Below are 27842 nucleotides of genomic sequence, written 5' to 3'. Positions count from 1 at the left end.
TATATTCAATTATTGTGATAAGATGTTAGCAGAGTAAAGAGATAAAGATTTAGGTAGTTTGGTTAATTGAGTTATAAAGATGAGGACAATTTCTTCTAGTAAGGAGTATAAAAGTTTGGATAAAATATGTGAAACACTTGTCTTAGAGAGAGACTGTGGACTCTGAGAAACAAACTGATGGTTTTGGAGGGGAGAGGGGTCAGGGGATGGGTGAGCCTGGTGGTGGGTATTTAAGGAGGGCACATATTGCATGGAGCACTGGGTGTGGTGCATAAACAACGGATTTTGGAACACGCACACAAAATAAAATAAAATATTTTTTTTTAAAGTATGGTAGGGTTGTAGGGAGTTTTGAAGATATACTTAATATTAGTAATTACAAATGCAATGTGAATTCAAACATGTTATTTATTTTAGTCCGTATAATTTCAGCCACCAAAGTGTATATATAAAGATAGTAAATAGTTGCGATTTTGCCGAGTTAATATCCATGGGATTCAAAGAGAGTTAGGATTACAGGAAAAGCTATGTTCCCCTAAAATAATTATTTCAATTTTTCATAGACTGCTCTTGGAGTTTGGGATTAGAAATTAAAGGGAGTTGAGGGAAATTGGAAGGGGAGGTGAACCATGAGAGACTATGGACTCTGAAAAGCAACCTGAGGGTCTTGAAGGGGCGGGGGTGTGGGAGGTTGGGGGAACAAGGTGGTGGGTATCAGGGAGGGTACGTATTGCATGGAGCACTAGGTGTGGTGCAAAAACAATGAATACTGTTACGCTGCAAAGAAATTTAAAAAAAGAAATTAAAATACTTTGAGGCTGCTGCCTTACCTTGACTTATTTTATAGTTGTCTTTAGACCTGGGTTTTAATCTTCTCCACAAAAAGCTAATTAATTAATATTTACTTTGAATTGTCTTGGTCTATTAAAATTCTATATACTTAGGCTAATACATTAATTTCTTCCCTTTCATGGCCATCTTTTAAGCAAAGATTACAAAAATAAATTGCTTTGTACACAGTTATACAAATGTTCCAAATTCTTATTAATACTTCCAATTTTTACTCAAAAACATGTGACCCAAGTAAAAGATAATGTTTCTATTTTTTATTTTTGAATTTTTATTTAAATTCTAGTTAATTAACATATAGTGCAATATTGATTTCAGGATTAGAATTCAGTGATTCATCTAAGTCTCTATTTTTAAATTAATTTTGTATAAGAAATATCAGTGCTCAAAATTTGTAACTTTTTGCCTGAGAATGGCCTGCAAAAGTGGAGTGACACTGATACCTATTGAAACAAAGTAGCTGTAAGTAATTGAAAATTGCTTAAATTATATTATTCCTTGTGGCATTCTTCCCACTTTCCCCCATTTATTCCATTACAAATGGCTAAGTCTGTGAAAGCTAAAGCATTACTTTTTCCTCACTTGACCAACTCCAAAACATTAGCAGCTATACATTTGGAGGCTCAGCTATGGCTGTTTTGGAGTTATTTTTTTCAGACATGATTGCTTCGACTGGCAATAGAAATAAAATGTGACCCACATATGTAATTTTAACTTTTTTAGTAATTGCATTAAAAAATTTTAAAAATCAGATGAAGTTAGCTGCAATAATGTATTTTTAATAATATATTTTATTTAACAATATATTAAAAATATCATTCCAACATTCAGTCGACATGAAAATTACTAACTGTATATGTTATATTCATTTACATGTATGTGTATTAATAAAGGATGTATACAAGAGAAAAGAGTCCAGGGATTACACCAATGTTATCAGCTTGAGAAACCAGAAGAATAGAGTTGCCTGGAACTGAGAATAGTAGATGGAACAGTCTTGGCTGAGAAGACCAGTAGTCAATATTGTGCATAGTATATTCAAAATGTCTAGTGGAGATCCATTAGACATATTTTTTAGATATTCCACTAAAAATATAACAGTGAACATGAAAATGAAGACCTTAATGGAACTTACATTTTAGTGTTAAATTTAAGTTACATAAAAAAAATTTAAAAAATACAAATGAGCTTATTTTTACATGACACAAAAGTACCATGTGGAATAATAAATATTGACACTGGAAGTAGAATGGGGGAGGGGACACAATTTTATATAATGTCAAGAAAGACTTTTTTGGAAGATTACATTTGAGTAGACATCTAACTGAAATGAGGGAGGGAAGCTTTGGCTATATGAGAGAAGAACATATTAGGTAGACAAAAAGATAGATGATAGATAATAGATGATAGGTAGATAGATATCTAACCATTATACTTTATTGCTTTCCTGGAAAGATACATTTTTTATGGCATTTTAAATCATGCTTGTCTTTTATGGCATTTTAAATCATGCTTGTCTTTAAATCATTTTAAATGAGCTTGTATACGTTTTTCATTAGCCATCTTGCAATTTATGTCATTATATATAGGGGCATTGTTTAGGTGGAGTTCTATTAGCCTGAGGTTTTACCTGAGGATTATTATTTCATTGTAGGGGTTCCAGTGGTATAAAGATTTTTAGCAACTGTAGCATGTATGACTATAGATATTTTGTTTCAAAATTTGAGGCTAAATGTCTTCAGAACTTTTCAAATTTGCAACCATTATATCAAAATCAATCAGTATGTGGTAATGGGATGTTGGAACCTAATGAAGAATGTGACTGTGGCAGCCAAGAGGTAAGCAATAAAAATTGGAATTTGAGCAAAATTTCTTGTGTTTCTAATAAGTAGTTGTCATGGTATATATGAGATAATATATGCAATTATGTCTGTAATATAAAACTTATATATGAAAATGAGTGTAAGATAGGGTGTAGGAATTGCTTTTCCATCCCTTTTCAGATTAGAAAACAAATGACTCATGAAAACTTGGTTTGCATATACTGTTCCCAAGTATGCCAGCAGAGAGGTTTTGCATGTAAGGTTAAGTGCTTGTCTTTTTATCCTCAATTTATTTCCTAACTCATGTGACCCCAGTCTGTTTTCTCTACAAACTTTTCCTGAATTTGGTTCAAATTTCCCCATTTCTTTTTGTTACAAGAATGGTGAAAAATTATGATAGATTTTTCTTAATCATTAAGCATTCTTGCATTTCCACGTTTCAGGATGATCAAAACTTGTTCTGTTTCCTCACTTCTAAAAATAGATATCCATTCTACCACAGTCCTATTAACAAAACACTGTCTGTACACTATTCTTAACAGATAAGACCACATATTTAATCTAATATCATTATTATGTAATATTTTGCAATTCCCCTCTATTTAAATAAAATAAAATTTAGTGATTAGTCCCCCAGCCATTACATGAACTTCTTATGCACCTATGAAAAGAGCTGACCATTTGTTTATATAACATTAAATCTCTACAAGTTTTCTTAATCCCCACTATTCCCCAAAGTGTGTGTGTGTGTGTTTCTGTGTGTGTGTGTGTACATGTGTAGGTTTTCCATTTATCTCAGATCTATCTTTCTTATTTTTATTTACTTTTTTAATCGCAAGAATTACCTTAATAGAGAAATATAGAAGGGGTCAAAAGCTCAGAATAGTGGTCATACTATAATCAAATATAAGAATACAAATCCAGCACCCAATTATTTGGATGGTTTACAGGATATTGCTTTCACTAAGGCAATGAAAAAATCCAACTAAGGAGGTAATAATGTTGAAAATCTCAGTGGTAGCTTTCTTTTATAGACAACAGTTGGTGGCTGAAAGTGCCCTTACAGAACTGAGCACCCTGGTGTCATTAGGAATAGCAAATAGCAGAGGCCAAGAGACAGTGCTTAACAATAACAGCCAAAATGGATGAAGTTAGCATAAAGGGAAGAAAGACATAGATGGCAACTACTGGTTTTGAACTGCATGGATTTATACTGATAGTTAAGAAGGATCTGGGTAGTTAATTACCATATTTCTTGGTGTAAAAGAAAAAGTGAGCAGAGGATTGAGGCCAATTGCTACAAATCTCTTGCTAATCTCTCACTACATTTTCAAACCCAAATCAGTCTTAGAGCTTGAGCTCATTGCTCAGGTAGAGGATGAAATCCTACAATGCTCCAGTAAGAACAGAAAGCAGCAATTTCCTCAGTCATTCCCCTCTCCCAACACAGTGTCCTATAGTCTTTTACTGAAACAACTATCCACTGGGGAATGGAGAATACCCAGATCATTGTAGGATGATTCAATACAGAATCTTTGCTGGTATTCACATGAGAGGACCCAAAACATCATCATGAGTAGAGTGAGAGTATAGAGAATCCAGGTGATACCTGGAGTCCTTGAAAAAATTTTAAATAAATAAATAAATAAATAAATAATAAATAAACAAACATAAAATAATCCAAAACCAAAACAAAGCAAAACAAAATAAAACAAACAAACAAAAAAACATAAAACAAAAAAAGAAAAGAAAGGAAAAGGCCATCTCACAGAAGGTTCAATGGACCCCAGGTTCTCACAGACTCTGCATCCAAGCATCCTGCAACCAAATATAAGTTGTTTGAATAAATAGCTAGATAGCTAGAAATGCCCCTAATGACACTAATAATAAAAGCCGGGGGCACCTGGGTGGCTCAGTGGGTTAAGCCTCTGCCTTTGGCTCAGGTCGTGATCTCAGGATCCTGGGATCGAGCCCCGCATCAGGCTCTCTGCTCAGTGGGGAGCCTGCTTCCCCTCTCTCTCTGCCTGCCTCTCTGCCTACCTGTGATCTCTGTCAAATAAATAAATAAAATCTTAAAAAAAAAAAAGCCAGCAATAACAGTAACTAAGACATTACTATTGGGGATATCAATATAGATCTTACGTAATATGATTTTAAAATGGTAAGAAGATGTCATGAACAACATTATACTACTAAATTTAACAACCTAGATTAAATGGACAAATTCCTTGAAAAAGATGCATTTGCAAAAACCAACATGATTAGACATCTAAAATATAAATAGCATTATTAAGAAGTAATGCTAAAGAAATGCTATCTATATTTTCAAAACTTCTCATTAAGAGAAGTCTGTACCACCTGGCTCTGCTGGTGATTTTTTTTTAATTAATAAAAGCACAGGATAGAGAATATAGTCAATGACACCATAATAGCATTGTATAGTGACAGATGGTAGCTACACTTGTAGTGAGGAGAGCATAATGTATAGAGAAACTGAGTCACTCTGCTGTACATCTGAAACTAATGTAATGTTGTGTGCCAACTATATTCAATTAAAAAAAATTATGCTGATTTTATACAATATTTTCTAAATTATAGAAGAAAGACAATAATGTTCTAACTTTTTCTTTCCATGTAGAAATAAAAATTAAGTCTATACATCCATTTTACTAATTTGGGACAATTACCATCCCTAGCAAATTAAATACAAATGTGCACACACAAATACAAACATATACTGTGATTAAAATGAGGTGGTATTGGCCAAAAAAATACAGAAAATTTAAAATGAATATAGTCCATATCTTAATAATTGCTTGATTGCCAGTGCATAGACTAGCATCTGGTACTTACAAGGTACTCAACAAATACTTGTTGATTCAGTGAATGTGTGGATAGTGTAATTATCTTTATAATTATGTATCATTTCTAGAATACCCACTAGTCATAACAGTACTTGGAGAGTTTATTTGAAAGTTTTTCTTAACAAGAAGTAAGAAAGAATGTAAGGAACTTTTTATAGAAAAAGTTGATTTGGAATAAATCTTGCCTTAAACATCAAACATACTTTGAGGCTGTTTAATTGCATTCATGTTGTATTGGGCTATTGGCATAAGAAAAGAAAATTATATATATATCTTTATCTATAATATCTACACTTATCCATCAGTGATTTGACTATCTAAATATGTAAAAGTTATATATATATATAACATTCATTTTCAGGATGGAAATATATAATGTCAGAATTGTTTATCTATAAATCCAGTGCATTCATTATGAGAAAGGGAGAAGCAGCCCCTGATGTGCAGGATCTGGCCTAATAATATCAGCTGGGCCTTGATGTTGCTAGGAGCTGGCCTGCCATAGATGGGTTGTGGGGTTCTCCTGTTAAATAATTTCAGAAAAACTCAACATCTGTGATCATGATAGATGAAGAGAAAAAGCAAGGCCACTCTCAATGCCTGAATACAAGTAAAACTTGGAAATTGTTCAAGTCACAGAAATGACCAAATACCTCCTATCCTGGCTAATGTGAGAAATTCCTGCTCCTTTATCAATTTTAGTTTTAGCATTAGTGTAGTCCCTCCTCTTCTAGATAAGCATTATTAGAATACTCAGTCAGAGATATACCCCTTCTTTTCTGACAGCATCTAATCTGACAAAGTCCAGATTCCTTATATGCCCTAAATTACCCAACACAAGCTCAAATTCTGTAATTATACCCTTTCACTGAGGAGTACCACAGTTTCTCAGAATGTGTGTTCTCCTTTGCTGACACTAGTAATAAATCCAATTTGTTTAACTACAAATGTGTTCCAGGTGGTCTTTGGCAGAATGACATAGACATCTGTATCTTTATAAATATCACTAATTTTACAAAATGAAGTTCTATTTTATACACCCACCTATACATGTGGAGTGTACATTTGTTCTTATATAAACAAATATAATGACAAGTAATACATATTTGAACAAATATCCCACAAAATATAGACATACATTTCAGAAAAAATAAATCTGTAAGTTTTAAATAAAAACAAAGATACAATAAAGTATTGATAATAGTCTTTGTATAATGGAGGTCTTGGTAAAGAGACATAAAGCCATAATCATAAAGAAAGAACATTACAAATTTCACAAAATGACAGGCACCATTAACAAGACAAACAATAGACTTCAAAGAAATGTTATAAACATACAGAAGAGAGAAAGGATAACTGGATATTATATAAAAGATTTTCCCACTAGTTAGTGGGGAAAAGAAGGAAAAACAAAATACTCAAAGTGGTCAAAAGTAATGATCATTTAATTCATAATGTACAAAATGAAAATTCATGCTCACATTCACTAGTAATTAGAGAAATTGTTTAAAAAATGAGACAAAATTTCCCCACTAACTCATTGTAAGTTAAACACATTTTGTCATAATTAGTATTGATATATACAGTTGGGAGAGGATCTTCATTTACTGTCCATGAAAGAACACACACACACACACACACACACACACACACACACACACAAATAAGGATATTGAAGCTACCCCTGGATAATCTGGGAAGTATAGAAACAACTTCAGCTTTTAATCTATATTTTCTGTGTTATTTCTAGCATGTGAATATTTATAAATACATTCCTATTGACATTGATTTGATTGACTATTGATTTTTCATGTCTTTAGACATGAAAAAGCAGAAACAAATGGAAAATTAGAAATAAAGAAGAATCTTACCTTTATGTTAAAGGACAAGATCTTTGAAACTAGTTTTTTGAGTAAACAGAAAATGTTTGACTTTTTTAAAGTGTTAAGAATACAAAAATATTAAAAAATTATATAAATGCAATTTATTTACATGGAAACAATATTTAGTTTATTATTTAAATTATTACTCCATTTGAATAACAATTGACTGTCATTTAACTTGTAAAAATACATAGGGGCACCTGGATGGATCAGCCCCTTGAGTGTCTGCTTTAAGCCCGGGTCATGATCCCAGAGTCCTGGGACCTAGCCCTGCAACACATTGGGATACCCTGCTCAATTGGGGAGCCTGCTTCTCCCTCTCCCTCTGCCTGCTGCTCTCCCTGCTTGTGCTCTCTCTCTTGCTCACTATTTCTCTGTCAAATAAATCTTTAAAACAAGAAATATTAAATACAAGTTGGTGCAGCCACTTTGGAGAATAGTGTGGAGATTCCTCAAGAAATTAAAAATAGAGCTTCCCTATGGCCGTGGAATTGCACTACTGGGTATTTACCCCAAAGATACAGATGTAGTGAAAAGAAGGGCCATCTGTACCCCAATGTTCATAGCAGCAATGACCACGGTCACCAAACTGAGGAAAGAACCAAGATGCCCTTCAATGGACGAATGAATAAGGAAGATGTGGTCCATATACACTATGGAGTATTATGCCTCATTGGAAAGGATGAATACCCAACTTTTGTAGCAACATGGACGGGACTGGAAGAGATTATGCTGAGTGAAATAAGTCAAGCAGAGAGAGTCAATTATCATATGGTTTCACTTATTTGCAAAGCATAACAAATAACACGGAGGATATGGGGAGATGGAGAGGAGAAGGGAGTTGAGGGAAATTGGAAGGGGAGATGAACCATGAGAGACTATGGACTCTGAAAAACAATCTGGGAGTTTTGAAGGGGCAGGGTGTGGGAGGTTGGGGGAGCCAGGTGGTGGGCATTATGGAGGACGCACATTGCATGGAGCACTGGGTGTGGTGCAAAAACAATGAATTCTGTTACGCTGAAAAGAAATTAAAAAAAAGAATAAATTATAAGCATTTTTTAAATAAAAAACAAGAAATATTTAAAAAATTAAAAATAAAAATACATATATTTATTAACATATCCTTTTTTGTTAATTTCATTATAGTAAAACATAACACATAATTATTAAATCAAATGTATTTTAGTTGTAACTATTGTCTAACTCTACTTTAACTTTATTCGCAAAATGAACCTGAAATAAACAAAACACTAAGAAGACAATTGGGGAAGTTTTTCTCTTGGAAACTCACATGTTCCTTCCTCAAAGATATATTTCCATTTTGGTAATTTATGAATTAGTCACCAATGATTTTAAGTAATAAATGTCATGATCAACTACTATTTTTGATGTTATTTAGTTCTTATATGTTCTTTTGGACATTCTAGAAGTAAAATAATAAAGCTTCATTGAATATATTGTATAATTGAAAAGTTGAACACAAAAATGTATAAATAGAAGCTAAGATTAATACATAAGAGCTGTTAAATTGTTGAACTACAATAATATTTCTTATGAAATTTTAGGAATGTCAGTTTAAGAAGTGCTGTGATTTTAATACATGTAAACTGAAAGGCTCAGCAAGATGTGGCTCTGGACAATGCTGTACATCAAACTGTGAGGTAAGTTTCCAGTGTTTATAAAAAGGAAATTAAACTGTGATCATAGAAGTCTATATTAATTAAATTATTGTGGAGTTGATAAAATGAATATAGAATAATGAAGAGTCCATGAACAACCACAAGTAAAAAGGAAAACTACTATGAATTAAAGAATGCATCACAGATAGGTACTGATTATTCTTTTGTGTTAAAACTACAGTTTACTGCCTTCTAAATTACCATATAAAGAAAGGGTAAACATAGACATTACTATGTCAAGATATTATCAATTATAAAGGAAATTGTGGAGTCAAATAAATGGTAAATGACCATGGAAAAATTTTAACCCAAATAGACAAATTGTGTTGCAGAGAAAATGAATAGCATACAGAGTATGTAAAGAACTCTCAGATATTGATAAATATGATTACACATAGGCAAAGGTGATGCTCAGGCAATTTATAACAATGAAAGTAAAATTGTTCAATATGTGTACTTCATGTGCAGTAAAGGTAAACACAAATAAAAATAATACAATATATAAAGTAGTCATTCAAATGGTAATCTTAAAAAAACAGTGTTAGATATTAAACAAACAGAAGGGATAAAGATAATTTTTGGAGAGTGTTTGTGGAATTTCGAATTGCTACAATCCTTTTGGTGAGCAATATTTGAATATCTCTGAGCAGAGTATAGATTACCAGTCAGTTTCTCTTATGTACATATGTTAGAAATATGCACATGTATGGAAAGTTCAAAAAAGAATATTAATTGCAGAATTGTTCACAGTAGCAAATAAATAATATTTATTAGTATTTGAACAGTTACATAAATTATTGTATATTATAAAAGAATTAGTAACTGCAGGCTAAATATGGGTGTACTAATATGATATTATTTTTAAGACATATGTTTGGGTGAGAAATCAAGTTCCATAAAGCAAAATATTTTATAATTCTACTTCTGATATATTATATACACATAAATATTCCATATGTTCTTTTTGCTCAATTTTTCAATTAAGGTATAACTTACTAATTATTTTATTATAGTAAAATTCTTTCAGTGAATAATTCTGAGCGTTATAACAAACTTTCAGTCTTATAATTAGCACCACAATCAAGGGATAGGTGATTTTATCACCACTCCCAAAAAGTCACCATGTACCTTCTTGTATTCAACCCATTTCTACACCCACTGACCCTGGAAACTACAGATCTGTTTTCTGCATCTGCAATTTTCCTTTTGCTGAAATATAAATGGAATCATATGTGTAAACATTGTAATTAGGCATGTTAGCATAATGCATTTGAAGTTCATTTATGTTGCGGTGCTTGTTAGTGGCTCATTCCCTTTTTGTTTGTTTAGTTTGTTTTCAAAATAAGTATTCATTATTAAAAAATTATACAAACTGTCTCTATTACTCACAAATTATGAAAATTTTTAAACAATTTGTCTCAACCCTTCAAAAAGTGTACTCTCTCTTTACAGTCTTTAGTGGCAGTACATTATGATGGTATGGAAACTAACTCACAAACATTCCAAATAACTTGGTTAGAATGTACAAAGATATAGCAGAAGATAGAATTCCTACAGTGATTTAAAAAATACAAGTTTAAATTGAAGTTATAGAGACAGTGAGGATTACAGAATAAATAGTAAACAGACACCTCTGTATAATTTTGCAAAGCAAAAATTATAAGTTTTGTATGTTTTCACTTTGTTTCAGCCTTTCCAAAACACTTTTAAACACAAAAGTTGAGGGCACTTGGATGGTTCAGTCGGTTAAGCATCTGCCTTGGGCTCAGGCCATGATCCCAGGGTCCTGGGCTTGAGCCCTGCAATCAGGCTCCCTGCTCAGCAAGGAGTCTGCTTCTCCCTCTGCCCGGACCCCCAACTTGTTCTCACTCATTCTGCTCTCTATCTCAAATAAATAAATAAATAAATAATCTTAAAAAGAAAGTGCAAAAGCTTAAAATTTTCCAGTTACCTAAAACTTCAAAAATTTATTGTACTTTAGGAAAACTCTAAAAAGCAGCATCATTCAAACAGTGGTTAACACAAATGTGCGTGCAACATCCACAACTAACCTCACTATTACTCAAGCATGTCAGAGTACAAGCCAAGGGAGAGCCGGTAGCAGCATCTCTGAGAGTAAAGAGAAAAGGGCATGAAGACTAGTGTGCGGCCCAGGGCATTAGGGTGCTTGCTTGTGGAAAAAAGGATCAAAACTAAAATGACTTTCTTTATAGAATCCGAGGTCCTAATTAAAAGCAGCTCCTTTAAACACCTAGGATACCCTCATATACTAGAAATGCAAAATACCTTGTTACTATTTTTGCTTTATATATATATATTTTATCTTTAAGAGAAGTTAAATAAAGGAAAAATGAACTTAATAACTAAAAATAATTATTCCATTTTTTACTCTTAATTTCCTTTTGTATTTTAGATTTCTGTTTAGTATCATATTCTTTGTGCCTAACGACCTCCCTTATGATTTCTTGTAATTTAGATTTACTAAAAAAGAATTCTCAGTTATTATTTGCTTAAGAAAGTCAATTATTTATCATTAATTTTTGAAATATAGATTTTGAAGGTATAGGATTTTAGGTTGAAATACTTTTTTTTTAAATTTCATTACTTTAAGACACCACTTCATTTATTTGTTACTCATCTTTGTCTCAGTCTATTAAGTAGTAATTCAATTAAACAGAATTGTGGAGTGTGTGTGTTGGGGAAAGGGGATAAACTTCCCTATGAAAGGTAATAGATAAAGTACTTCATAGGCCCTATAAATTTGACAATAACTGAGCTATGCAAGAAGGCCTTTCTACTTCCAGATAATAATCTATATAAAGATGTTGATAGCTATCATATACATTGTTTATTATGTGTTGTTCTAGCACTTTTTACTTTAACTCAGTTTTTTCTCAAATTTTTATTTAAATTCTAGTTAGTTAACATACAGTGCAATATTGATTTGAAGAGTAGAATTCAGTGGTTCGTCACTCACATACAATGCCAGGTGCTCATCATAGCAAATGCCTTTCTATTTTATTTATTTATTTTAATAACAAATACCCTTCTTAATACCCATCACCCATCTAGCATATTCCCCACCCACATACCTCCATCAACCCTTAGTTTGTTCTCTATTATTAAAAGTATCTTATGGTTTGTTTGGTTTGTTCCCCCCCTCTTTTTTTCCCTTCTGATATGTTCATGTTTTGTTTCTTAAATTCTACATATGAGTGAAATTATATAGTATTTGTCTTTCTCTGACTTATTTCCCTTAGTATAATACATTCTAGCTCCATCCATGTCATTGCAAATGACAAGATTTTATTCTTTTTGATAGTTGAGTAATATTCTGTTGTATATAGGAACCACATCTTCTTTATCCATTCATCAGTTGATGGACATATAGTTTGGCTATTGTTAATAATGCTGCTATAAATATTGAGAGGCTTATACCCCTTCATATCTGTGAATCTTTTGAGTAAATATCTAGCAGTACAATTGTGGGATCATAGGGTAGTTCTATTTTTAACTTTTTGAGGAAATTCCATACTGTTTTCCAGAGTAGCTGCACCAGTTTTCATTCCTAACAGTGCAAGAGAATTCCCCTTTCCCCACATCCTCACCAAAACCTGTTGTTCCTGAATTGTTAATTTTAGCCATTCTGACAGGTGTGAGGTGATAGCTCACTGTGGTTTTGATTTGTACTTCCCTGATGATGAGTGATGTTGAGCATCTTTTCATGTGTCTCTTAGCCATCTGGATGTCTTCTTTGAGAAAAAGCCTATTCATGTCTTCTGCTCATTTCTTAACTAGATTATTTGGTGGAACATGCCTCAACAGCATAAAGGCCATGTAAAAAAAACCTACAGCTAATATCATCCTCAATAGGGAAAAACTGAGACCTTTTTCTCTACAGTAAGGAATAAGACAGGGATGCCCATTGTCACCATTACTATTTAATACAGTACTGGAAATCTTAGCCTCAGCAATCAGACAACAAAAACAAATAAAAGCCATCTGAATAGACAAAGAAGAAGTACAGCTTTCAATATTTGCAGATGACATGATACTCTGTATAGAAAACCAAAAAGACTCCATCAAAAAATTGTTAAAACTAATACATGAATTCAGCAGAGTCACAGGATATAAAATAAATGTACAGAAATTTGTTGCATTTCTATGCACCAATAATGAAGCAGCAGAAAGAAAAATCAAGGACTCAGTCCCATTTATAATTGCACTGAAAACCATAAGATGTCTAGGAATAAACCTAACCAGATAGGTAGAAGATCCACACCCTGAAATCTATAGAACACTGATGAAAGAAATTGAAGAGGACACAAAACAAATGGAAAGACATCCCATATGCATTGATTGGAAGAACAAACATTGTTAAAATGTCTATACTATCCAGAGCAGTCTACACATTTAACACTATCCCTATCAAAATACCAACAGTATTTTTTCACAGAGCCGGATCAAACAATCCTAAAATTTGTATGGATCCACAAAGACCCCAAATACCTAAAGCAACCCTGAGAAAGAAAAGCAAAGCTGGAAGCATCATGATTCCAGACTTCAAGCTACAGTACATAGCTGTAGTCATCAAGACAGTTTGATACTGGTGCAAACATACATTGATAAATGGAACAGAAAAGAAAAACCAGAAATGGACCCACAACTATATGGTCACTAATCTTTACAAAGCAGGAAGTTATAAGAATTTACAAGAATATCCAATGGAAAAAAGTCTCTTTAACAAGTGATGTTGAGAAAACTGAACAGTAACATGTGATAGAATGAAACTGGACCACTTTCTTATACCATACACAAATATAAATTCAAAATGGATGAAAGACTTAAATTTGAGACAGGAAACCATCAAAATCCTAGATGAGAACATAGGCAGAAAGCTCTTCAACCTCAACCATAGCAAATTCTTACTAGACATGTTGCCAAAGGCAAGGGAAACAAAAGCAAAAATGAATTATTGGGACTTCATCAAGATAAAAAGCTTCGGCATAGCAAAGGAAACAACAAAACTAAAAGGCAGCCTACTGAATGGGGAATATGTTTGCAAATAACATATCTGATAAGGTGGCATCCAAAATTTATAACAAACATATTAAACTCCACACCCAAAAAACAAATAATCCAGTTTAACTCCGTTTAATCCTAACAAAAACTCTCTGAGAGTGTTTATCATCCTGAGTTTACAAACTAGAAACAACTGCAAAAGAGAGATTATATATCTCACCACACAAATAAGCTAATGAAAATCCAAACAAGACATTGAAACGAGGCAGTTTGGTTCTTGGTCACTTCAAGAACAAAAAAGTATGGGCATTTTTCCTTCAGTTTTGCGGAACAGGTATGTGTTACCTATTTAGGCTCCCTCTAAATGCAGGTTGAGTTAGATGGCCTCCCAACGCAGAGCACAGAAGAGTTGTAAACTCTCTGTCACAAAGGATCCTTTTATATCTGAGACACTTACTTTCCTTCAGGCTTCATAATGAATAATGTACCTGACATTTCTTTCAGAGAACTCACAACCTTGGGAATTTATGATCCCAAATATCAATAATTAGGCATATTTTATTTGATAAATCTCTTCACTAAGTACGGAAGAATAGTCATCCACAAAACATGATTTTCTTTTTCTGTTTCCTCCTAGATAGCAGTAGCAGGCATTCCATGTAGAAAGAGCGTTGATCAAGAATGTGATTTTACAGAATATTGCAATGGAACATCCAGTAATTGCGTTCCTGACACTTATGCATCAAATGGCATGTTGTGCAGTTTGGGAACTGCATATTGTTATAAAGGACGATGCCAAACTACTGATAACCAATGTGCCCAGGTATTTGGAGAAGGTATTGTTCTTTCTTATGTATTTATATTACCTTAAATTTGAATTCCTCTATATGATGAAATACATATCACACCACTCTGAAGTAGAACTTGGATCTCAAGCTCAATAATGAACAAATTTGAATTAAGGAAGATGTTTTTAGAGGATAGTAGTATAGTACAGTATTGTATAGTATCTCCAGGATAATATTGTACATCTCTCTTTTCATGGTTTGATTTTTTATTTTTGTACTTAGCAACCTGGGCAAAAATCCATTTTTACCACTCATAATTACTTAGAGATTGGAACAGCAAGTTAGTAGATTCTAGAATTTTACTTAACAATTTTTCCTTCATATCTTCATCATCTAATTTTAATGGCATAAAACAAGAAGTTCAGAGTGAATTTCATTCAAGCATAATCATATCTCTTGACTGAGGAACAGCTAGGATAACAGTAGTCATAAACCACTGACCCAAATTCATTTTTATATTTTCTTTTTAAATAGTTTTTCCAAATAATTCAAATAAGAGTTGTGCATATATGCTTGCTTTTCAGGCAGTAAGCATTCATAATACCCCAATATGATTTTAGAGGGATTAAATGAAATTTGAATGGACAAAAATTACCATTGAAATGTATTCAGATAAATCATTTACTAATTGAGTAAAAGTAGTGTAAGCACCACTTTTTAGTTATTTGCCCTGCAATAATAAGGTCTATAGTTTATACCAAAGGACATGGAATGCAATTTATACTGTTTTCCTAATTATCTGAAACTTATCCTTAGTAACAAGCTTCAAATTAGGTGACTTAACCAATATTTAACCAGAGCTACAGAGCTATAATCTCCTAAATCAGAGCAGTGATATTTTCTGTAGGCTATATTTCAGGATTCCACTTTTTATTTGGTTATGTCTTTGCTATTTTTCTTTTTCAGTGCTTTCAAAAAATATTATTTATCATTGTCACAGTATCTTTAGATCAAGATTTAGTACATCATTTAAAAATAAAATTAAATAATGGGGCACCTGGGTGGCTCAGTGGGTTAAGCTGCTGCCTTCAGCTCAGGTCATGATCCCAGCATCCTGCGATGGAGCCCCGCAGCAGGCTTTCTGCTCAGCAGGGAGCCTGCTTCCCCTCTCTCTCTGCCTACATTTCTGCCTACTTGTGATCTCTGTCAAATAAATAAATAAAATCTTTTTAAAAAATTAAATAATACTCCCTATAACATCCATTAAGGATTATCCAGGCCATACTCTTCTTTTTTATTAAATAAATCTTTGATCCAGAATTGAACTACTTGTCATTTGACATCTTTTTGAGTTTTAATTAAAATGAGGATGTTTAAGTAAGACTTAACCATTAGTATGTATTTCCTCTTCTAAGCTATGATCCGGAGTCCTACAAAACTTACCCAACTGGGTCAAAATTTGATCTTTTGATGTAGTTCATACATTCATCCCCCCTTTCTTCATTTATTTGGCTCCTATTTGAAGGAGGCACTTTTTTATTGTTTTTATGTTACCAAAAATTATAGGACAAAAGGCTGTACTTAAGGCAAGAGCACACAGAGCTGATAGTATTCAACAAGTTGAATGTTGTCACATGGTTATTTTACTCATGGAGTTTATGATCAAGAGACAAAGATAGTAAAAACATAAATACAAAAGAAATATTAAATCTTTAATTGTGCTACGTGCAGTTAAAGGAAAGAAAATAAAATCCTGGGAAAAAATGAGGTGTAGTGGACAAGGGAAATACCATCTGCTGTCATTATTATCAACTCTAGCTGTTAGCTCACTTCTCCAGAATTTGTCTTAACTACAGACACTTCACCCAAAAGTACATCTTTCCCAGGACAGCACAAATCCAATAATTAATTGAGGTGGGATATAAAGGCCTGAACATTGTAGTCTAATCAGGCCCAAATCAGGCACAATTTGCACTCTGGCAAACAGCATAGGACTGGTCAAGTCTTTGTTGGGCTTGCATTTCTGTTTGACTTCTTATCTTTTCTATCCTGCTTTCTTCCTCTCACTTCTAGATGCTCTAATCACTAATAAATAGCTTTCACATTATACTTCATCTAGATGCTAGCTTCTGGAAGCTCTAACCATTAACAAATGATCCTTAGAGTGGTGTGAAAAAATATTCTATCAGATCATTTTCTTTTCTTTTCCTTCTTTTAAAGATTTTATTTTATTTATTTGACAGAAATCACAAGTAGGCAGAGAGGCAGGCAGAGAGGGTGGGGGGGGAGGCAGGCTCCCTGCTGAGCAGAGAACCCAATGCAGAGCTCAATCCCAGGACCCTGGGATCATGACATGAGCTGAAGGCAGAGGCTTTAACCCACTGAGCCACCCAGGCACCCCTATAAGATCATTTTCAAAACGAAGTTACTTACTTCCAAGCTGTGAATAAGCATGCCATAACTGGTGAAAGTTGATAATATCTTCACTGAGTGAACTAGGAAGTCAAAGATAATCCATTAGCTGGTATAATTGAAATGTGTGGGGGAAATTGTAACTATAAGGGCAGGGGTATTAGATGGCTATTACTAAACAACACTGAAATCTAAGAAAAGATAACAAAAAGGTGTTCACTTGAAATCAAAGTGTATATTGAATGAGCCCCACTGTTAACTCATAGAAAGGTTTTAATCTTTCAAAATAGAAGGTTAGAGCAAGTTAAAAACTTAATTATCAAGTTGAAGGAATTTCAGAGGAGTTTAAATTCTCAGTCTAGTCTGCTTTACCATGATTAAGATTCTGGCTGGAAAAAGAACAAGAACTACAGTTGGGATGTGAAGAGATGAAAACATGTTCCCTGCAATTTTAGCCTCCAGACTTCTCTGAAACTACTGCATTTATAAAATGACACAACTCTGATCCCTCACACCACCACCTTTGTCCAATTAAGAATGGTATAAGCATGTTCCCATTGTTTGAAGAAAATGTGGAAGCCTATCACTCATAACACAAATTGTATCCCCATTAGGATCTCTCTCCTATCTGTCCTGGACATGAAAGCTGAAAATTAAGTTAAGACACAGCAAATAGAGCCAGGATTTGCTGGAACTTATAAGGGAGTAAAAGAAATATACCTCAATGGAGCTGTAGGTCCTAGCCAGCATTTACTACTAGAATCAAGGGAGTTTACATGGAATTGGATTCTGAGAGTGTTTGATATAAGATTAGATAGGGGAACAGAAGATTAGATAAGAAAGTTCATTGTTTTCGGAGCACTCTTCCAGAATAATAGGAATTAGCATCCTGGCTAGGATCCTAGAAGATGGTAAAAAAATTCTATTAGAAGTGTTTCCAGAGGCAGGGGAAAAAATGGGATGGCTCACTCTAAGTGAAATTTAAATGATGAAATTGTCATGAGATAATAGAGGAAAGAAAGAAAAGTCTCAGGGAAATGGATATAATGTATATGCTATAAATACAAGGCCAAATAGTCCCAACAGGAAGGCCCAATGTCACAGGGAATGTGGTGCTAATAGGTGTATCAAAATCACTTTAAGTCTTCATTATGGCCTTCTCTGTAGGCCTGTGGTGGCAGAAGGAGATGGTAATAGAAGTAGGCTCACTAATAGCAATGGGCATGATTGACAAGGTCTTAAAAATATCAAGGCCAGAGAACAGTGCTTGGCTTCCAGAAACCAGATGGATAAAATTATTGTAATAAACAGTAGCAGACAAGGACACCTATGCTACAGACAAAATTATTGTAATAAGCCATAGCAGACATGGACACCTAGTCTACAGACAATCAGGAAGATAGATAATAGAATATTACTGCTTGTGCCATCAAAGGAAATTAAAAAATGGATGACTAGGGGACTCAGTAGAGTTACATTAATAAATGCCATAATTTCATGTTCAAATTCTGAATGTAAGCCACTTTTCAAAACCAAAACTCATTGACATAAGAGAGGATTAGAGTTCCAGAAGGGAAACCACAGAACACCTTGGCAAACATACATGTTAACAATTTCTCTAGCACATCCTCGAATGATTCTCGGTCACTTAATTAGGTATCTATCTGTTCATGTCGGAAATGAAATAGCCAAGCACTTTGGGAACACTTTGGGACAAAGAGTGTGTGAATTAACATGAATTAACCAGAAACCCAGTGTCATCATGGTGTCTTTGTAAGAGTGGGGACTCATAGGGGTAATAGAGTCTTTGATAACTTTCAATGTACAATGGGTCCACTAGGTCCACAAATCTATTTGCTAATTATTTTTCAGTCCTAGAGGATATCATCAGGTTTGACATGTTAATAGTTTTTGCAATCCTATCATTATATCCTTAGCCTAGTTGGCAAGGTCATGGAGAAAGCTTCTGTAAATGTCTCTTTCCAGAAATTAGTGCTATTTGTTTTAAAGCATCTTTGAGCTCACAAACCTGAGATCGAGACTGACCTGAAACCGTAGTCAGATGCCCAACTGACTGAAACAACCAGGTGCCCCCAAATTAATGCCCCCCCTTTTTTTTAAAAGATCTAGAAGATGCAGAGATGGTTCTGTATATTTACATTTAATTACACATGATTCTTGCAGAAACCAGATGGCAACAGAAGATAATAAGCATCTATTGCAAATGCAGACAAGTAGTAGACTAAGTAATTATACCCACTATGTCAGATATCGTGTCTGTGCTAGAGCAGAATAACATGGCCTCAAATATGTGGTAGGAGTATAGCCACTGATTTGGAAAATATATTCTTTTCTTTTCCTATTTGAAAAAAATAATTAGAAATGGTTTGCTTTCATGTGGAATGGATAATAGCATTAATGTTGAGTTTTGTTGCAGGGTTAGTTTTACTCTCCTGCCCTCAATCATAATGCAATTGTAGAGATATATAATATCACATTGTCTACTCCATCAATGATTTTGTTCTAATCCAGCTAAATAAGCAAAGCCTCCTAGAATATTAGAACATTAAATAAAACACATGTAAATAAAAACACTGGAGACAGACTTTCAAAGTGTTTAGAAATTTGTCATCAGTAAAATTTTAGAGTCCAGTGACCAGAGGTATGACCTGACATCCCCTGCAAAGTATAAGCAAACTGTATGTATCTTGCATCTTATTGAACTAAGAAGTACAATAGCTGGTAGTTTTCTTTGGGATCTAGAGGCAGTATATTCCACATGGGGAAGTACTGCTTTGTTTCATCTACTAGATGACATAAAATGTTGCTAATGTTGAGTGAGGTGAAAAGCAGAAAAGGGCTCTGTAGCATGTCCAAGCTGCAATGTAAGCAGCCATGCATTCTGAATTATAAAAACACAGCGGCCCCAATAATATCAGAAGTGTAGGTTGTGAGAGAAAAAAAAAAAATTCTGTGTCGTGTTTATACCAAGCTTCTTTGGGAGAATGACAGGGCAGTTCTCTAGGCTTCTGGAGCAAGATTGTGCCATCTAAACTGGAGAACCATATCACTTTAACAAAATAATTCTGGTCACACTAGTGACCCCTGTAGAGATAAAGAATCTTTCAGACACCAAATAACCATGCATTAAGAACTGTACAGCCTAAACTCAGTTACATCAGACATACTAAGTTAAATGGTCAGATAGATAGAAGTCATTCATTCACCTGGATTCAAGCACAGGCAAAAAGAGAGAGCAAAAGGAAAAAGTCCATGAGCGGAAAATCTAAAACAGTACACATTTCTCCTCTTTGCATCTCCCTCCACTCACACCTATGGATACATGGGATTTAATCATAACCAAATTACACAAGAAGAACAAACCAAGGCTTATTTTATACATATGATGGGTCAGTCACTGGTTATAAGTTGGCTGGGGGGAGCAGTAGCCATACTGCAAACTCAGTGGAGGATGCCTTGAAAGATACTGACCATCTAGTTATCTTTTTCATGTAAAAGGAGAAACAGCCAGAGGTAGATTATAGATAAACTCATGAACAATGACAAAGGGCCTAGTTTCTTGGTGGGGAGCCTGGATATGAAAAGACTAGAAGATTAGAAGCAAGAGTTCTGGGATAGAAATATGTGGGTAGATACATGGAAATGAAAAATAATATGAAGACCTTTGTATTAATCTAACAGATTAACACCCATCAATAAGCACCACCACTGAAGAGACACAGAACAATCAAATAAGCATAATAATTTGGCTAGTTTACATCAGCCAGCAACCATCATTATCCACACCAATGCCAGTAGAATGGACATCTTTCTAGGCTTTCTCAATTTTTTTTTTTTTATTACTGCTTCTGAAATAACTGATTCTATCCTGAGTTTAGTTTATCTTTTTCTTGAGTACTTTTGCCTTCTGGTCAAATACAGCCAAAAGTAACAGACAGATTCTGTTTCCCTACTTCTTTGCCTAAGACAAGTTTATTAAGGCTATTATCACCATTTTAATCATTGAGAAGAGAGTTTCTCCAAGTGTTTCACCCTCACATAGCATGAATTACTCTTCCTTATCCAATGATAATAATTTTCTTATCACCTACTATAAGGCTTCAATGACAATGCCACATATTTTACAGGAAAATTCCACTTTTATGTACCAATTCATGTATTTAATGAAATGGAAACAATCCTAAAATATCTCAGATTTCCATATCCAATACAACTATTCTGCTACTCCATATTACTTTGACAATTATACCTAGACAGACAAATGAACCTCTAACTAAAAGATTGCTTATCCCCCATCAGAAACAAAAGGAGAATGTAACACTTTTGTTCTATTCACATGTCCCACAATACTTTCTGCCCGTAAGTGAGATATTCAAATCTCTCATTCCATTGAGAAGGTCAAATCACAAGGTCAAGTCTAATATTCATTGGATGAGGCAGTGTGCATTCTCACAGAGGCAGCAAATTATTTTTAACAATAATTTAGTTTTACTACAATAGATATAATTATTTTCTGTTTTCTGTTAGATAATTATTTCTTTCTACTTGCATTAACAGTATACATACACGAAAAAAAGAATGGCTTTTTTCTTTATATTTTATTTATGAAATAAGTTTGTTTTTATGAACAAAAAATTTAATTTGGATTAAGAATAATAATTTGACAGACACCTTTACATTTTTAGGTGCTCAAGGTGCTCCATTTGCCTGTTTCAAAGAAATTAATTCCCACATTGACAAATCTGGAAACTGTGGTTTTAAAAATTCACAACCATTACCATGTGATCAGAAGTATGTATATAGAAATTAATTTTTATTGAGTCATAAAAATTATAGCTTTCTTGTCAATAGGTACTAAAGAGTAATGGACAATAAACTGTATATCAGGAGAATATTTTCAAATAACATTATATATATTGTTCTTCAATATAATTCAGTTTATTTTTTGCTGTTTTTTTCCCAGATATAGTCTAATAATGAGACTAAACCAAAAAAAAAGGGGGGGGCTGATGCTTATCTTATTACCAGAGGTAGGAAGTGGGTCAAAAATCAGAAACTTGTACACTATCTTGAGATTTAAAACTGAGTTGTTTTTTTTTATTTAGGTAATAATCCTAAGGCTTTGATTTTTAAAACATAAAATTATTGAGAGGAATAAGTTTCCTTTTTTTTGTTTGTGTTGTTTGTTTTCAAAATACTGATATGTAAAGTGTGGCAGTACCTATGAGGACTTAATTGGGAGTACTAGGATATTTTTAAGGGATTTATGAACTCCAATAAAGGACAGCTTAATCCATAACAAATACTTCCTGAATTTCATAAGAGTATTGAAAACAAAAGAATCAAAAATAATAATAACAACAGAGAGGAGGTTGACCAAGATGGCAATATAGGAGATTTTGGAATTTTACTCCTACCACAGAAACACTGCATGTACACAGGGAACAATTACTTCTGAAAGAAATCCAGAAAATATCTGAGACTTCTACACACTGAGCAAATGAGGAAATACACTGAAACTGGCAGATACATACTCTCTCCGTAAACCCCACAACTGGCCCAGCACCATGCAGTTGGAAGGGAACTCCCAACTGCAGCTTCTTCCTGAGGAGCAAAGAATTTGGACTCCACATTTAGTGTCCCAATATGTACCACACCTCCATGTCTTAAAAAGGAAAGAAAAAGAGTGAAGATTGCTTAAGGAATTCAAGGAACACCACTACAGAGAGCATTATACACACTACAGGAGTAACAGAATGGAAAGAGAGCGAGAAAAGGACAGAAAGGTTATTCAAAGTAATAATGGGTGAAAATTTCCCTAACCTGGGGGAAAGAAACAGATACTCAGATCCAGGAAACCCAAGGGGAAGCAAAAAGATGAATCAAATATCCCACAGCAAGATATGTTAAAATTAAACTGTCAAAGATTAAAAACAAAAGAATCTTAAAAGCATCAAGAGAAAAGTAACTTGATAGGTACAAGAGAACACGAAAAAATTATAAGTAGGTTTTTCAGCAGAAATCTGCATGCCAGAAGAGAGTGAGATGTTAGAATTTTCCAGACAAGCAAAAGCTGAAGTTCATCACAAGACCAGCCTTACAAGAAATGACAAAGGTGGTTTTTTAAGCCAAAATGAAAGAATACTAATTAGAAAAAGAAAACATATGAAAGAAAAATACCCACAAGAAATAGCAAATAAATAGTTTAAATCAGAATATCCTAATGTAATATAGTGGGGGGTAAATTACTCACACTCTAGTTTAAGATTAAAAGACAAAAAAAAAATTAAAACTATAACTACCATAAGTTGTTAATTTATAAATACTGTAAAAAAATACACATTGTGAGCACAAAAATATAAATGTACAGGAAGAGTGTAAGAATGTAGAGCTTTTATATGTGTTCAGTTTTTATCAACTAAGATTGATTGTTACAAATATAAGCTGTTTTATGTAAACTTCCTGGCAAACAGAAAGCAAAAACTTAAAGTAGATGCACATAAGATAAAAAAGAATTGTATGGAATCAAAGCATAAAACTACAGAAAATAAAATAAAGTCATAGAAGGAGACAATAAAAGAGGATTAAAGGAACAAAGGAATTACAAAACAACCAAAAAACAATTCACAAAACTGCAATAGTAAGTCCCTATCTATCAGAAATATAAATAGACTATGTTCTCCAATCAAAATACATAAAGTGTCTGAATGCATAATCAAACAAGAGCCAACAGGGGTGGCTGGGTGGCTCAGTTGGTTAAGCACCTGCGTTTAGCTCCGGTCATGATCCCAGGCTCCCTCCTCAACAAGGAGTCCACTTCTCCCTCTGCGCCTCCCCCTGCTTTTGCTCTCTTTCTCTCTCAAATAAATAAATAAATAAATAAATAAAAATAAATTTAAAAAAGATTTAGCAATATGTTGCTTACAAGGAACTTCAGCTTTACAACACACAGAATGAAAGTGAAAATTGGGAAAAGGTAATCCATGCAAAATGCGAATAAAAACAAAATAAATCAAACAAAACAAAAAAACAACAACAACAATGAAAAGCCAAAAGAAAAATCACAGATAGCTATACTTATATCAGACAAAATGACTTTAAGCCAAAGACTATAATAGGAGACAAAAATGTCATTATATATAATGATAAAGGGATCAATTCATCAAGGCAATGTAACAGTAAATATTTTTGTACCAAACTTAGGAGCAGCAAAGTATATAAAGCAAATATCAATAAATTGAATGGAGAAACATACAACAATACAATAATTGTTGGGGCCTTCAATACTCCACTTTCAACAATGGATAGATAGATCATCCAGACAGAAAATCAGTAAGGAAACATCAGCCTTAAACTACCTTTTGGACCCAACAGACTTAACAGACATTTATAGAACATTCCATCCAGCAGCAAAGTACATTCTTCTTAAGCGCACAGAGGCTTTCTTCAGGAGAGCATATGTTAGGCCACAAAAAAAGTCAATAAATGCAAGAAGATGGAAATAATATCAAACATCTATTCCAACCATAATAGTATGAAACTAGAAATTAATTCCCAGAAGAAAACTGGAAAATTCACAAGTTTGTGTGAACAAACAACATGCTACTACACAACCAATGAGTCATAAAAGAAATAAGAAGAGAAGTAAAAAAAAAAAAAAAAAAAAAAAAAAAAAAACTTGAAAAATGGAAATGGATACACAACATACCAGAATGTTTGATGTAGCAAAGCAGTTATAAGAAGGAAGTTTATTGTGATAAATATCCACATTAAATAGAAGAAGGGTCCAAAATAAACAACATAATTTATACTTCAAATACTAGAAAGAAGAATAACCTATGCATAACTTGAGTAGAAGAAAGAAAATAGCATAGAGTGGAAAGAAATGAGACTAAAAAGTCAATAGAAAAAATCAATGAGGTATTTCATCCATTTAGAGTTTATCTTTGTGTATGGTGTAAGAGAATGCTCCAGTTTTATTTTTCTATATATAGCTGTCCAATTTCCCCAGCACCATTTATTGAAGAGACTATCTTTTTTTCCACTGGATATTTTTTCCTACTTTGTCGAAGATTAGTTGACCAGAGTTGAGGGTCCATATCTGGGCTCTCTATTCTGTTCCATTGGTCTTTGTGTCTGTTTTTGTGCCAGTACCATGCTGTCTTGGTGATCACAGCTTTGTAATACAGTATGAAATCAGGCAACGTGATGCGCCCAGCTTTGTTTTTCTTTTTCAACATTTCCTTAGTGATTCGGGGTCTCTTCTGGTTTCATACAAATTTTAGGATTGTTTGTTCCAGCATTTTGAAAAATGTTATTGGTGTTTTGATTGGGATGGTGTTGAAATTATAGATATCTCTGGGCAACATATTCATTTTAATGACGTTTATTCTTGCGATCCATGATCATCGAATGTTTTCCCATCTTTTTGTGTTTTCTTCAATTTCCTTTTTTTTTTTAAGATTTTATTTATTCATTTGACAGACAGAGATCACAAGTAGGCAGAGAGGCAGGTAGAGAGAGAGAGGAAGGGTTGCAGGCTCCCTGCTCAGCAGAGAGCCCGATGCGGGGCTCAATCCCAGGACACTGAGATGATGACCTGAGCCGAAGACAGGGGCTTTAACCCACTGAGCCACCCAGGCGTCCCTATTAAATTTCTTTTATGAGTATTTTGTAGTTCCTAGTGTATAGATCCTTTACCTCTTTAGTTAGATTTATTCCTATATTTTGGATTTTGGTGCTATTGTAAATGGAATTGATTCTCTAATATCTCTTTCTACAGGTTCATTGTTAGTGTATAAGAAGGCAACTGATTTTTGTATCCTGCCACATTACTGAATTGCTGTATGAGTTCTAGTAGTTTGGGGGTGGAGTCTTTGGGTTTTCCATATAGAATATCATGTTATATGGAATAGAGAGAGTTTGACTTCTTTGCCAATTTGAATACCTTTTATTGCTTTTTGTTGTCTTATTGCTGTTGCTAGGACTTCTAGTACTATGTTGAACAACAGTAGTGAAAGTGGACATCCTTGTCGTGTTCCTGATCTCAAAGGGAAGGCTTTCAACTTTTCCCCATTGAGGATGATGTTTGCTGTGGGTTTTTCACAGATAGATTTTATTAAGTTGAAGAATGTTCCCTCTATCCCTATACTTTGAAGTGTTTTAATCAGGAACAGATGCTGTATCTTGTCAAATGCTTTTTCTGCATCAATTGAGAGGACCATATGGTTCTTCTCTCTTCTCTTAATGTTTTGTTCTATCACACTGATTTGCAAATGTTGAACCACCCTTGCATCCCATGGATAAATCCCACCTGGTCATGGTGTATAATCTTTTTAATGTACTGTTGGATCTTGCTGAGAATCTTGGCATCCATGTTCATCAGGGATATTGGTCTGAAATCTTCCTTTTTGGTGGGGTCTTTGCCTGGTTTTGGGATCAAGGTAATGCTGGCCTCATAGAATGAGTTTGGAAGTTTTGCTTCTGTTTCTATTTTATAAAACAGCTTCAGGAAAATGGTATTATTTCTTTTTTAAATTTTTGGTAGAATTCCCCAGGAAATCCATCACACCCTGGACTCTTGTTTTTTTGGGAGGTTTTTTGATCACTGCTCCAATCTCATTATTAGATATTCATCTATCCAGGTTGCCAATTTCTTCCTGATTCAGTTTTGGAAGCTTATAGGTTTCCAGGAATGCATACATTTCTTCTAGGTTGCTTAACGTTTTGGCATATAGCTGTTGATAATAATTTCTGATGATTATTTCTATTTCCTTGGTGTTATTCATGATCTCTCCCCTTTCATTCATAATTTTATTAGTTTGGACCTTTCTCTCTCTCTCCCTCTTTTTCTCTCTCTTTTTGTATAAGTCTGGCCATTCTTTCAACGTACCACCTTCTAGTTTTATTAATGCATTCTACTGTATTTCTGGTTTCTAATTCATTGATCTCTGCTCTAATCTTATTTCCCTTCTTGTGCATGGGTTAGGTTTAATTTGTTGTTGATTCTCACAGAATGGAAGAAGATATTTGCAAATGACACTATAGTCAAATGGCCGATATCCAAGATCTATAAAGAATTTCTCCAACTCAACACCTAAAAACAGATAATCATGTCAAAAAATGGGCAGAAGACATGAGCAGACACTTCTCCAAAGAAGACATACAAATGACTCACAGACACATGAAATACTGTTCATCATCATTAGCCAGCAGGGAAATTCAAATCAAAACCACATTGAGATACCACCTTACACCAGTTAGAATGGGAAAAATATACAAGGCAAGAAACAACACATGTTGGAGAAGTTGTGGAGAGAAGGGAACCCTCTTACACTGTTGGTAGGGATGCAAATTGTTGCAACCATTTTGAAAAGCAGTGTGGAGATTCCTCAAAAAATTAAAAACAGAGCTACCCTATGACCCAGCAATTACACTACTGGGTATTTACCCCAAAGGTATAGATGTAGTAAAAAGAATTGTCATATGCACCCTAACCTCC

General features: G+C 33.8%; 1 protein-coding gene across 1 annotated transcript in view; it reads left to right on the top strand.

Annotated features, from left to right (window-relative positions):
- ADAM18 (ADAM metallopeptidase domain 18) overlaps nucleotides 1-27842 on the top strand; it is a 186232-nt gene that overhangs the window by 75896 nt on the left and 82494 nt on the right. Inside the window, exons 12-15 of the mRNA XM_032838071.1 lie at nucleotides 2504-2687; nucleotides 8985-9080; nucleotides 14758-14956; nucleotides 22027-22132. Of these exons, the coding sequence (XP_032693962.1) occupies nucleotides 2504-2687; nucleotides 8985-9080; nucleotides 14758-14956; nucleotides 22027-22132 (585 nt within the window). The remainder of the gene's footprint in view (nucleotides 1-2503; nucleotides 2688-8984; nucleotides 9081-14757; nucleotides 14957-22026; nucleotides 22133-27842) is intronic.

Source organism: Lontra canadensis, unplaced genomic scaffold (assembly GCF_010015895.1).
Source record: "Lontra canadensis isolate GAN:19392208 unplaced genomic scaffold, GSC_riverotter_1.0 scaffold101, whole genome shotgun sequence".
NCBI classification, from domain to species: Eukaryota; Metazoa; Chordata; class Mammalia; order Carnivora; family Mustelidae; genus Lontra; species Lontra canadensis.
Note: the sequence above shows the minus strand (reverse complement) of the source record. Positions and strands in the feature narration are given on the sequence as shown.